General features: G+C 41.3%; 1 protein-coding gene across 1 annotated transcript in view; it reads left to right on the top strand.

The window, feature by feature from the left end:
• The window catches only part of tnfrsfa (tumor necrosis factor receptor superfamily, member a), a 19,883-nt gene extending 7,627 nt beyond the window's left edge, over nt 1–12,256 (top strand). The window contains exons 2-10 of the mRNA XM_030768495.1: nt 4,942–5,113; nt 5,970–6,098; nt 7,173–7,284; nt 7,553–7,695; nt 7,905–7,991; nt 8,409–8,449; nt 8,756–9,058; nt 9,436–9,472; nt 10,299–12,256. Of these exons, the coding sequence (XP_030624355.1) occupies nt 4,942–5,113; nt 5,970–6,098; nt 7,173–7,284; nt 7,553–7,695; nt 7,905–7,991; nt 8,409–8,449; nt 8,756–9,058; nt 9,436–9,472; nt 10,299–10,591 (1,317 nt within the window). The 3' untranslated portion in view covers nt 10,592–12,256. The remainder of the gene's footprint in view (nt 1–4,941; nt 5,114–5,969; nt 6,099–7,172; nt 7,285–7,552; nt 7,696–7,904; nt 7,992–8,408; nt 8,450–8,755; nt 9,059–9,435; nt 9,473–10,298) is intronic.
• The last annotated feature ends 1,291 nt before the right edge of the window (nt 12,257–13,547 follow it).

The following is a 13,547-nucleotide window of genomic DNA, read 5'->3' on the forward strand; positions in this document are numbered from 1 at the left end:
TCAGATGATCTAAAGGGCTGTTGGAGGAGAGTGGCGTTCAGTTCACTCTGCTCACAACTCCACAGGCTACTGACTGCAAGTGATCTCTGCCGAACAAGAGAGGGAGAGAGAGACCTTGTTTGACCCACACGCCCACCTGAGGAACACAGAGAAGTTGCATCTCCGTGAATTCTTGGTCATAGTCGACTAGTGTGGTGCTTGAACCTTCTATTATCCCACGTGTGGTGTAAGTTTCTGCACCGTTTAGACAGTACGTTCATCTGGCCTATACTTTTAAATACAGCACAACGGACAAGCAGGGGGTTTTGTTTTTTCTTTTGTTTTAAATGAAAATTGAATCATCATGCTTACTTCTCTGGCCTCTGTTAAACAGCCATTTCTTCACTCGCTCAGGTGTGACATCCAATTACTCTGGTGAGCTGTGAGCTCAATGAAGACCAAGCTGTTTCTAAGCTGAAACAGCAGATGGAATGTTCGTACATACACGTATCACGCAGAGCAATGCAAAAACGGCTTTTTTTTTTTTTTTTGTATTTGTGAGAATTTTTTTATTTGTTTTTCAGGACGAATCGACAGTTTTGCAATGCAATCAATGCTTGCCGTATTGTCTCTCAACTACGTGGAGAAAGAGTGGTCTGTATGTAGTTCTCAGGTTTTGGCTCATTTGTAAGGTATTTTATGGAAGGGGGTTTATGTGTTTATCAAACTGAAGGGATTTTTGAAAAGCGGTTGTCCGTTGCGTGTAGTGTTGTCCCATGCCTGTCTGCTACTCATTCGTCGGAGCTGAGCGGAGCCCTTGCTCCTTCCATGATGTGTAGTGTAGTGGTGTGTAGCCATAATGTTGAGTGATTATGGCTTGGAGATCTCTCATCACAGAGGTTAAGGTTACCACGTTGGTCTACACCCTGACCAGCTCTTTGAGGAAAAATTCCACCACAGACTGGCCAAAGATGTGTGTGTCTGTGTCAGTGTCTGTGTCTGCGTGTCTGTTTGTGTGTGTGTGTGTCTATGAAAGAGTTCTGCAGAAATTCTTTCACAGTGTCTCACACCCGCTGTTTTTTTTTTTTTTTTTTACATCGCTGTAACAGATGTTTTTTCACAGAATGATAACCAATCTTTGATTGACATGTGCAGCAGAGGCTTATTGAGGTTATCTAACATCGTGATAGTCAACATGGAAAAGTAAGAAATAACAAAAGTATGGGTAGAGCTCTTATCTCATGATTTTGTTGCTCTGCTAAACCTTATAGCTGAATCGCTTCTCTCAAATACTCACAGACTTTACAGGTTTTTAATGCTCTTGAAGGAACCATCTCTCTTTAATGGCTTTTAAATCCTATTGAAGACCAACACACAAAACAGACACTCATGACTCGATACTTTTTTCCTTAGGTTATAAAAAGACCTTATCTCATAGTTGACAATTCCCCCCCTGCATGTGCTCCTTTTCTTCAGCGTAACGTGTAGGCTTAGGCACGTTAATCGGTGGCTTTTCGTATGTGTTCTCCAACGCAGTGTACAGCAGGGCTGGGAGGGAACAGGTTGTTTAGCTCTGCTGGGGTAAGACAGTGAATGGAATCCGGTGAATCACAGGCCCAGGAATGCGCCAAAGACAGGAAGTGATGCAAACGCTCAAACGCCTCCCCTCGTTTCGTAGCTCTGGGGAAAAGAGGCCACCTGTCCCTGGATCAGAGCTATCACCGAGGCGACAGTTTTTCCAAGGCATTTTACCGCAAAGCTGCGTTTCTTTTCTGTTTTGTTTTGTTTTGGGGTTTTTTTGTTTTTTTTTAATATGATATCTGTACAAACCCCTGTTGTTTAGACTGTCCGTTTTTTTTTTTTTTTTCAAGTGATGGCTTTTCTGTTTCTGTTATTCTTAAAGCTGTTATGACTGAAGATTTTGAGGAAGTCGTCTGAAGTCACCAGTTGACGTCAGTGACGCAGATCGGCGAACTTTGCACCATATGGCACATCTGAGGCATTGCATGTACTGCTGAGCAGTTCAGCAGCTGTCTGCCATTAATGCAGCTACTCATTTTCAGGCTGTCCTGCTTTAGCCTGGCTTACACGACATATTTCTGCAGTGTTCAGTACAATACGCTGAGAGTCATCTGGAGAAAGTCTTCTCTCACTCTGTGTGTGTGTGTGTGTGTCTGTGTGTCTGTGTGTGTGTGTGTGTGGGGTGTGTGCGTGTGTGTGCGTGTGTATGAGGAGAGAAAGAAGGAGCATTTTACTATAGCTCATTAGTGGGATTTTTACTGTTACACCAAGCTGAATAGCTTCAGTGTGTGAAGACAGAGTGAAGAATCTGTTTTGACCTTCCCTCCCCTCCTTATTCCGCTCTTAAGCATTTCCTCTCCTGCTCTTTCCTTCTGCTCGTTCTCTGTCTCCCTCTAGCTTCTTTCTTTCTCTCTTTCTTTCTTTCTTTTTTGAAGTATGTTTTCACTCCTTTTTTCTGTGCTTTGTGTCTACTTTCTCTTCCTCTGCTCTTAGTCTGTTTTCGTATTTAATGTCTGTCTTTGCCCTTGACTTCTCCTTCCTTGACTTCTCCACTACTGTCGCTCTCTGTCGTGCTTTCTCCCTCCCCTCTCTCTCTTTTTCTGGCTGTCTCTAAATGGCGTGATTGTGTGCGTGCGTGTGTGTGTGTGTGTGTGTGTGTGTGTACATGTGTATGTGAGCGCCTGTGGAAACTCTGACGTGAGCAGAGAGAGTGTGGCTCGACAGCGCTCCTCAGTCCAGGAAACTCCCTTAGAACAACAAGGCATGGCCCACTTCCAGAGAGTTCCTCAGGAGCCAAACTATGTCTCACTCTTCCCTGTCTGTCTGTCTGTTTGTCTGTCTCTTTCTCTCTCTCTCTCTCTCTCACAGACACACTTAGACTTTCACTCATACACTCTGTCTCTGACTACAAAGACTTACAGATTTACAGACGCACTCTCACACAGCCACGAACACCCACACAGTTGTGTAGTCTCACACATACTCACTTATGCAATTTCAGAGACTCACACCTTCAATGTCTCATGCCAGTGCTTACACTCACAGGTTTGGATACACACACACACACACACACACACGAGCACACTCATCATCCTAACAGCTTTGTGTACTCCATTAAAAAAAAAAAAAACTCAGCTCCAGTCTTTCTCTCACCCACTTCCCCACTGTCTCACACACACACAGTCTCGTGCAGGATGTTCCTCTCACAAATACCTTTCCAGTTCTTCTTAAATCCGCCCGATTTTCTGTTCACTCTCCGTACTTATGTACCACTGTTACACGACTACTTTTGTAATTCACAGCTCTGTGGTCCTCCTCTCTATTCTGTTCCACAGCCTGTCTTCACCATTCACCTGTATACATTTAAACTGATTCAGTATGACAGATTCAGTGGCGTCGGCTCTGCCGTAACTACCATTCTCGTCGCGCTGTTTGAGTGCTGTACCGTTGCTCTTAGATCTAATCAGTAAGACGGCATAATGAATATATTGAATAGTGCTTCTTCAGTTGACTCTTGTCCAGTCTCTGTAAGCTTTGTGCCTTTGTTTAAGGGGAAATCTAGGCCGGCAGTAGCATCAGGAGGTTAGTGTTTCTCCAGAGGTGTATAGTGGTGGTATAGGATGTCTGGCCAGTCAAAGCAGCGGGCTGAGAGATTGTGGGTCATTTGAAGTGGCGACTCTAAAGCGTGTTGTTTGGCGGTAAATGAGGCCTTCTCATTGTGAGCGTCTGAAAAGGCCCTGAATAAAGAGAGGTGCCTGAGGGACCGAGTAAAGTGCTCGTCTGCGTTATAGTCCCTCTCTTCTTTTATACACCTCTCCACAAACCTGCCTGCTGTTCTCTCTCTCTCTAAGTCTCTGCCTCTCTCACTCTCACTCACTCTCTCTCTCTCTCTCTCTCTCTCTCTCTCTCTCTGTCTCACTCTCTCTCTCTCTTTTTGCTGAATGTTCTTTTGGAAATACATCAGGGGATTAAGAAGAAAGCACAGAGCATCAATTTACATCATCTTTGTTCTACTGTTGGCCAGATTATATTCACCATACAAACCTATTATTGTGTGGATCCATAACAAAATATCACACAGCAGATATTAGTTATGAACCATTTCTGTACTGCTCTGTGTGGTGTATGATTTTGGTGAAGAGGTAAGAAAATGATGGTGGTGATTTTTGTGTGTGTGTGTGTGTGTGTATATGTTGTCCATAAAGCCATAAAATATGTATACTTTTTTTCTCCTACCATTCAACACCACCATATATGCCCAGTTGTGTATATCAAAGAGACAGTTGTCTGGCTTTTCAAGAGCTAGGGCCTCATGCTTTTTGTGTGTGTGTGAGAGAGAATGAGAGGGAATGTGTGTCACCGTGGTTACGGTGTGTCCAGCTCTGTGAACGTAGGGATGTTTTGATTTTTATTATCTAGCCTGGGATTAGAGACTCTCTTCTCTAATTTGCCTTCCTCTGCAGATGTTCACATCAGATGGTTCAAATTAAAGTCTAGATTGCTCACACAAGATCAGCTATGAGAGGACCGACTGTCTCACTGTACATTTGTCTTTCAGAGAAAGAGGAGATGGTATTTGTATGTGTATGTGTGTGTGTGTGTCTGTGTCTGTGTGTGAGCACACACTTCAGAAGGAGAAAGGAATCGAGTGTGTGGGCATTTTGCAAAGTGTGCGGGCATTTGTACGTACGTGTGAGACATCAAAAGAGATTGCGTGTGGGTTTTTGTCGGTGTAAAACGAAAGGCAAAAATATGTAAGAACGCTCTCTTCGGCAGCCGGGTGCACTTCGGTTACGTAAAGAGCGTTTAAAAGTCTTGGGCTCTTCTAAATGTTCAGTAGGAGTGCCGCTCTTAAAGAAAGTCAGTGTAAAGGGTGCGTACATGCTTAAACGTGAAATGCTCAAAAAGCTCTCTCTTCTGTTTCTCTCTTCTGTTCTGCAGGTTCTGTGTATAGTACTTATCCTGCATCTAACGGGTAAAGGAACAGCAGAACTGCCCAATGGTTACCCATGGTCCGACGAAGCAATTTATAATCGCACGGCACGGCAGCGATCCTGTTTAGAAAACCAGGAATATCCACACAACGGGTTCTGCTGCCGCAACTGTGAGGCCGGTAAGTTCCCTCCGAAACAGTCATATCCTGGATCCAATTAAATGATAAGAACGTGCTGACTATTTCTGATAATTGTCTAGGCTGTAAACATTCAGGAGTTTACTCTCCCTTGGTTGCATTCCATCAGTCAAAGCATTTCCAAACTTCCAGAGAAATACGTTGACGCTTTACAGAGTCTCCACAAAAGGCATTAATATCCATTATCTTCACTTTTTTTTTTTAAGGGCCCCCATTACTCCTAATATGTCAAACTTAGATGTCATTAAACCCGTCAGGGTTTTGGCAGGCTTAGAGCTATCACTTTTGAAATAATTTTGCCTGTTGTTTTTTAAATGATGAAACATCCAAGACAACAGTACAAACTAGGCAGAGTGTAAGGACCTTAAGGTAACAGACACAGGCCTGTATTTATAATACCATAAATATGTTGCACTCTAAAGAATGCACGAAATCTGCGTTAACTCCCTCCAGCTCAGCGGAGAATCCAGAGACTCACGCCAGAGCTAACAGCTTACGACTTATGATTAGATCACCGTGCATTTTACTAAAAGGACTGGAGTTAGCTCATAATAACACAATAGTGCCTCAGATCCTTTAAGTATACTAAATTCACAGATCTTTTGGTGTTGCAAATGGATAGCTAACATTACTTATTCACCATCAAAGCACAGGAGCGAGTGGTAATGATTTGTTTATTTGGACGACTAAGCGGTATGTGATTACAGTATACCAGTCTAAATTCCCTGATACATCTGTACTTCCCTTAATGACAAACAGCAAATTGAATGTCTCTTGATCTACGCTGCTGAGACAGTTTGTCTTTCTGAGTTTGCTTGTTTGTGGCTTTCTTTGGCAGGAACCTACGTGAGTAAGCCGTGCACAGCGGACCAGGAGATGGGAACATGTTCTCCGTGTGAAAGTGGAACCTACGCTGAGCATCCTACAGGCATGCGCCAGTGTCTGCAGTGCACTCAGTGTCAGCAAGGTAAAAGTCGTTTTCAAACGCAAAAAAACACCAAGGTCCCTTACATCTGTATGCCAAGGTTATCTCTCTCATTTCTGTTTCTTTTTTGGCCCAGAAAGGTCAGTTCATGTGTGGTAGTGTTCTTTTTCCACCAGCCATGTGCACGTCTGTTGTGGGTTTCTTGCCACAGACATGAAAGACTCCATAAAATTTCTAGTCTCGCATTCTGTGATTTGATCTTATGACTGTGTTATTTCTAAATCATCGGGATGGAAGCCATTATGGCCCCATACGTCTGTGATGGCATTTGGTTTCCCTCTTAACACCCCTCAAAAAAAAGTCTGAAATTAAAGTCATCCATTTCCTGTGTGTTTATTATTATAGAGAAGAGACATTCACAGTTTGTATATGAAGCTCATTGATTCACCCAAACACTGGCTGACTCTCCAGCTTTACCCAGATGTAAACTAAACATATTCCCATAAACAGAACATAGCTTGCCAGTGGAGACAATAACTCTCCCATAGAAGTCATAGGGACACCCAAGCATTCAGATTCTCCCAAAAGCCTGAATAGGGCAGAGTTTAGAATTTCTTGTTCTGGTCCCTTCATTGATGGAAACCTGATCTCCTAGTGTTACATGGCCTGGGTGTGGTTCTCTTGTGTTCTTTTTTTTTTTTTTTTTATGGCAGTTTGTGTGTGGGTGGGGTGAAGGTGTGTACCCCTGTGACTGTGTGTGTGTCTCCATTTAATTGTGTTTTTTGTGTGTGTGTGTCTGAGCGTTCTTTGGTGTTTGGAGCTTACGTGTTTTCGCTGGTGTTATTTGTTGGCTCTCTGTGTGTTCACGCAAAAGATTTCTGTACGAAGGCTAAAATGTCTGAGCCGTCGCCAAATGTTTGCTGAATCACTAAAGGTGCACAGCATTAGGTTCTCATTTGGCATCAATAAAAAAAAAACACAAACACATCAACACCTACACAAGCAAGCAAATTTAAAAAAGCTTAAAATCACAAGCATCCAGTAGGACTTCATTTGCATGTGAATACCTTTAATAACACAATCTCTCTCTTTTTTCTTTTTTTTTTTAACATACAGATCAGGTCATGACACAGAAGTGTACAAGTACGAGGAACACTCAGTGTGAGTGCAAGCCTGGAACCTTCTGTGTTCCTGACCAGCCCTGTGAAGTCTGCAAAAAATGCCTCAGGTGACATCAGACTCTCTGATCTGAATACAGTTTTTTTTTTAGTCCAGGTTTACCCTTGTCTTTGTGTCTTAAACCACTCCCTGTGTGTTAAGATTTGAGTCAGGTTAAGTCTTTCAGTGCTTTAGTCCTACACCCAAAAAACATTATCAAACTACGCTGGGACACCCGAAAGATGAGTTGCATTGTCCTTGACAAAAGACCTTCAGATCCTATTGTGTGTCATTGATTCCTGCTCATTTAGAGCCCTTCCTATTGTTCTCCTTGACAGGTGTAAAGCGGATGAGGAGGAGGTGAAGAAATGCACCGCCACCTCCAACACAAAGTGTGTGAAACGTCCTCCCTCTCCTGAGAACCCTACAGAGATCCCTCATCTCTCCCCAGCTCCCAACAATCAAAAAACTGTGACCATAGGTACACGTTCTCCCAGTGAACACACCAGAAACACATACACGCCTACTCAAATACCAAGTCATCGTGATTCTACGCGGTGTAAAACTGTCAAAGACAAAATCAAAGACAAACGCGTTCCCTACATGAATGCATCGCACGACCTGAAGATTTACGTCACAGATGTAGTGATCCATTTCTTATTTCTTTCCCTTTTCTCTTCTTTAAAATAGCTGCTACATTTGGGACCATTATCCTGTTCATCGTGCTGATTTTGTTGTTATGGTGGTTGTATAAGAAGCGTCCGTGTGACAAGCCAGGTAAGACCCATAGAGCGGTTCGCTTGTGATGGCCACTAATTCAAACAAGCGTTAGATATACAGCATAGTTTCCCCCTTGTGAGGTAGGCCTAAATGTGTGAGAAGTACACTTTATTTAAAATCCTGTCACATTTCCAGTTTCTGTGACATTCATATACTTCATGTGTGGCACAGAAATGGTTATATGTGCATGTGAGACCTCACAGAGACAATGTTGTGTATAACAATGGTATGTAGTCACTCTTACGGAATTTATTTATAGAACTGTGTTATTGAACCGTCAAAGGTTTTCTCTATGCATGTTTGTTTCTGTTTGACTCAGAACTTTCTTCTTTTTTTCTTCTTTTTTGGTACAACTAAAATGTTGAACTGTGGCTTGGTCATTAGTCAAAATGTAAAATGATATCTCTGTTTTAGCGAGTCCAGGGACCTCGAAAGGGGAGGTGAAGATCACCATTGTAAGTGTTTATGTCTGCTCACTGATTCATTCCTGTCTTACTAAGATACCAGTCACACAAAATGTTATAAACAACATGATTCACAGCTTTATCATTGAGACATATGTGAAATTGCCTCACTGACATACCTGATTTTGCCTCACTCTCGAAAGCAATGCTCAGATAAAGTTCTTTAGATGAGATAATGTTTTTTATTGCTAATGTTTTGTTTTTTTTATTGCTTTTTATTGATAGTGTTTTTTATTGCTATTATAAGTAAGGCTTTAGATATGTAGTCAATGATTCTCACTGATGTGTATTTTTCAGGAGAACCTTCCATCCGTTGAGGAGAAGGAGAACAGCCAAAATGCCGGGCTGGAGGAGGCAGAGGAACCCCGGCCAGAGTCCCGGCCTCTCCTGCAGGAGACCCAGGGGGTGAGCACCAAAGGCTCAGCCCTGGAAGACGAGGACAGAGGATTGGGTGACAGCCTGCCAAACACCACCAGCTCTTCCCAGACTAGCCTATCAGCTTTGCCAACTGTGACCTACACAGGGGACTCTCCTCGCCACACCCCACCTGGCAAGAGACTCGACTTCACTGGACAGGGAGAAACGGAATCCTGGATCATGGTAAGTATTTAGTCTGATCCCCTCAAAAACCGACATGGGGGTGAAATTCAGCCAAACTGGAGCCGAACACTAACTATCACAGTAAAGCTAAAACATATGTGACCTGAAGTAAACAACTTCATTCTGTTATTCCATCTGTTATTCACACTTATTCAATTACTCAGAATTATTTATGCTAACTTGATGTGGTAATTGATGTAAACTCCCAGACTCTCATCTGACGGCATGAAATGTGATGTGACATAAACATTTCTGTGACACAAAATAATTTTGCAGTGGCTAATTTGATAATGTGTTTGGTGTAAGTGGAAATTTTCTGGGCATGAGTGTTTTTTTTTACATTAATGCTATGACACTTACTTTTCCTTTTTTCTCAGGAGGATGGGCGACCTAGAAAGTTGGTGCCTTTGCTTGGTAAGAAATTGTTGTGGTTTGTTTGTTTGTTTGTTTTTAACACCTTATTCTTTCAAAGGATTTTGTAAAGATCCATCAGTACATCATTCTAGGGTGTGTGTGTTTTATTGTGTGACAAGTCAAATATTTAGTTCAGTTTGGTTCATTGTGGAGAGGCCCTAGATTGTTAATACGGTATACTTATATTTAAATGATGAAGAATAAGAGGGTATTCTTTGCATCTGGATGCAGATTCTTTAAAGCATGTGGATTTTTATTTGTGTTTTTTCCTGTTTCACTTAAAAAAAAAATCCTTTATTGTTTGATAAAATGGGGGGCCGATTACTGAGAGCCAAATTTTCTCTCTTATGAAACATTTATCAATAAGGTTGTAGCATTGCTATTTGTTTTTCTAAACACACACACTCACTTGCACACACAAAGCCCCTAAAGCATTTAATTATAAGTAATGGAGCTGTCAGTGGGGCCCAGAGTTGTGTGAGGAATTGATTTTGTGTCAGTCAGCTACATGCTCAGGGGGACAGGGCTCAAGTTGTGTTTACTTGCGTAGACAGCACTGACTACCTGGCCTTCATTAAGATCTATTTGTTTATTTTTGCTCTATTAAAATGGATAGCAGCATTTTTGTTGTTACTATATTCGATTGTACAGTTTAGTCTAAAACTGACGAGGAATGTGTGGCTAAGTCAGCGTGAAATTCCAGTTGTCAGCTTCTCACAAAGCAAGTCACTGATTGTAAAGTATTAGTAAAAACAGCAGAGTTCCTGTTGGTCTGTAATCAGATTTATAGCAATGTGGCTAAAATCCTCCTCTCTTATCCCTACAGGTGAGAAGACCTCTCTGGTAAAGAGCTTTGACCTGTTTGAATCAGACCTGGACGTGCGGTTTCACAACAAGTTCTTCCGCAGCATCGGCGTAAGCGACAACGACATAAAGACGGCGGACACTAATCACAGCGGCGACAAGGTGTACGAGTTGTTGAAAGTGTGGATGCAGAGAGAGGGCCTGCGGGCTAGTATTAACGACCTGCTCAAGGCCCTTCTGGAGTTGGACCAGAGATACACTGCTGAACACATAGCCTCCAAGGCTGTGAGGAAAGGCTACTACAGATACGAGTGACACCTCAGCGAGAGATCCCTCACACATCCAAGAAAAAGTACAAAAAGCTAAAATATGTCAGAACAAACACGGAAAAGGGCGAAACAATTAAGTGAATGAGGACCTGTGAAGAGTTTCCCTCAGAAGAAGGGCGAGTAATTGTGTTCTCCTCTCTCTTATTTGGCCAGGGTGTGAAGTTATGTTTCTTAGAGAAATTGGTTTTCATACCAGTTGGAGAGTGATATCCCTACTCATTGTAGCGACTTCAGCAGCTCTAAAGCCAACACTGCACCCTGACAGGGCAATGCACTGCGTTCCAGGAGGGACATATTTTCTCTTCTTAAACAGTGTGTGTGTGTATGTATGTGTGTGTATGTGTGTGCCCTGGCTGTATGCAATGCACTGGCCTTTGGTGCATATATATGTTCTAGACGTACAGGTTGGTCCAAAGTCTGGATGCTGTTTTGAAAACAGCTATGCCATTGGCATTACAGTAATTGAAACGTGTAGCTGCCTTATTGAAGTATTAACTACGCCTGACTGTCTGGCTGTCCATTTCTCAGTCAAAACTACATGAGTTCAGCTCTGTACACTACAGATATTTTTTTGGTTTTTACTTGTGGTTTACTCACTTAAGTTAAAAAAAAAATACAAAAACAACACACATACAAAAATGTAATAAACCTAATAAGTTACAGAGATTTCCCAATGGTCACAAGCTTTTGCTTCAGACAAAAAAAAAAAGCAAATATAAGCTATTGACAAATTTACAGTACAAGCATGAGGTGCTGTAGATATGGACCATTAGTGAATTTGCTGTCTGAAGTTCCAAGCTAATGTAAACCATTGGTAAAGTGTTGAGGCAGGGATTGGTTGTTCCACAATGTTACGCCGTGGAATATGTGAACAACGTAATCTCCTCAGCTCAGTTGGCTGTACTAGAGAGTACACTCTTTCACAAATTGACGTTGGAGCCTGTGTTTCATCTGGTGGCGAAAGGCCGAACTGGTGTCTCTCCAGCTCAGCTGCAAACATGTCCTTCAGACTGTCCTAGCCTTTTGGACAGCCACTTCTTATTTATATTTAAATAAGTGATATATTTATTTTTTATTGTGTAATTAAGGATAATTATTTATACCATTGCAAATATCACCCAGCCAGAAGTGTTACGGTGTTTTTGTTTAACTCTAGACCACAATAGTATAGGCTGAGTTGACAAAGGCATATAGACTGCTTTTGTCCATCCTTCCTTAGCAAATGCACTGTTGCTATGGTGTTTCAGTGCTTCCTCTCTGGAGTTGGCGATCTTGTAACATTTCTTCTTGATGGCACAGAGTCTGTCATTTACTGTAAACACACTCTGTTTGTCATTTTTTTTTAAAAGCACAAAGTGTGTGGCATTCGACACATAGAAGCACACTCACTCCACAGTTGTTACTTTAAACGTTCTGAAACAACATACCATGATCTGATAACACAGAATGAGTATTGCTTCAGACAGTCCTCCTATGGAAATGGATATAGCAAGAACTGAACCCCTGTAAGAAATTGACAAACATCAGAGCACAGGTACGGTTTTGAGGATTTCTTCAGGTCTTGATGGTTTTATGAAAGAGATGAAGGACATTTCTGCACATCCAAAAATATATTCATTTTTTTTTTTTTAAATAAAGTTTGGTTCTTTTTATGCCTTTTTTTCACCTTTTGTATATAGTCTGGTAAAACACCCAAATTGTGCCTCACAGAAATTATATATATATATATTTATAGAAAGACTATCATGAAAACACAAGTAACTTAATGAAGTTCAGACTGCATACAGATCGAAGGAAACACTTGACATTTGAATGATCAAAAAGATTATTTTATAGAGTATATTCTACATGTAGAAACCCCTGTAAGCTCAGAAAAGCAAAAAGTGCACCCTGATCTACAACTTGTGACTCAGCTATATGAACTTCGAATTATAGCTGTATAAAATGTGACCTGTGGCTCTGTTTCTAAAATTAGATAGATGGCGCATTAAAGTGCAGATCTCTGGTCAGTTTTGCCTTTTTAGCCCGTAGTGGTTTAGACTTAGATTTTGTAAATGGCAGTCTGATATCTGATCAGCACAAAATGGCACTGTCCCCATGGAATCTATTTGAACTTGCATACAGAGACAGTGGAGCTACAATACAGTGCAGGCACTGCCACCTACTGACAGAGAATTAAAGAAAAAAAAAAGAAAAGAAAAACGTTAGAAAAAGAAACCTGCATCAATTTCAAGGGAGCTATTTGTATGTTCTGTCTTTCTTAGCCTATGTTTCTACATGTCTTCCCTCAATTCAAAATTTCGTCATAGGAATGGTATTTTGAGTGGAATCAGCACCTAGGTTCTCTATTTAGTTCAATAGAAAGAAGCTGTGTTTAAAAAAAAAAACAGTGCTACTTTTCTACTTTTGTACTGTATTATGTTTTTGTTCAGTTCTTAGGCTTTTTTTTTTTTTTTTTGCTTGTCCTTTGCCTTGTCTTTCAGATCAACCTTTTTTGCTTTTCTGCTGTACCTTAACTTTTCATTTGCTGAGCATCCTCTCGTTTTCAGAGGAACACTTCTTAATATGTACCACTCACTTGACCTTTTTTCCCCCCTTAGACAATTGTTTGCTCGTTTGTATATGTTTATGAATGTTTGCTGTTGCAAATTTACATGTAGGATGATGCCATTTTGAAAATAAAGTTTCTTAAAAGTGTTAACAGTGTTTCCGAAATATCTTCTGTCACAAACACTGTAATATGGGACTGACCCAAGTACTGGGAATGCTGCAGAGACTAGCTGGAGTTTTTGTCATTTTCGTTTGCATGTATTGTTTCATCCTGCAAAATGTGTTCATTTATATTTCTTTGGGCAGTTAAATACACTAGTGGCACATTTTCAGGGCAAGGCTGAAGACTAAACCTAAATTCAGTTGCTTTTTAAAATAAGGATTTCTACACG

Source organism: Chanos chanos, chromosome 3, assembly GCF_902362185.1.
Source record: "Chanos chanos chromosome 3, fChaCha1.1, whole genome shotgun sequence".
In the NCBI taxonomy this organism is placed as follows: Eukaryota; Metazoa; Chordata; class Actinopteri; order Gonorynchiformes; family Chanidae; genus Chanos; species Chanos chanos.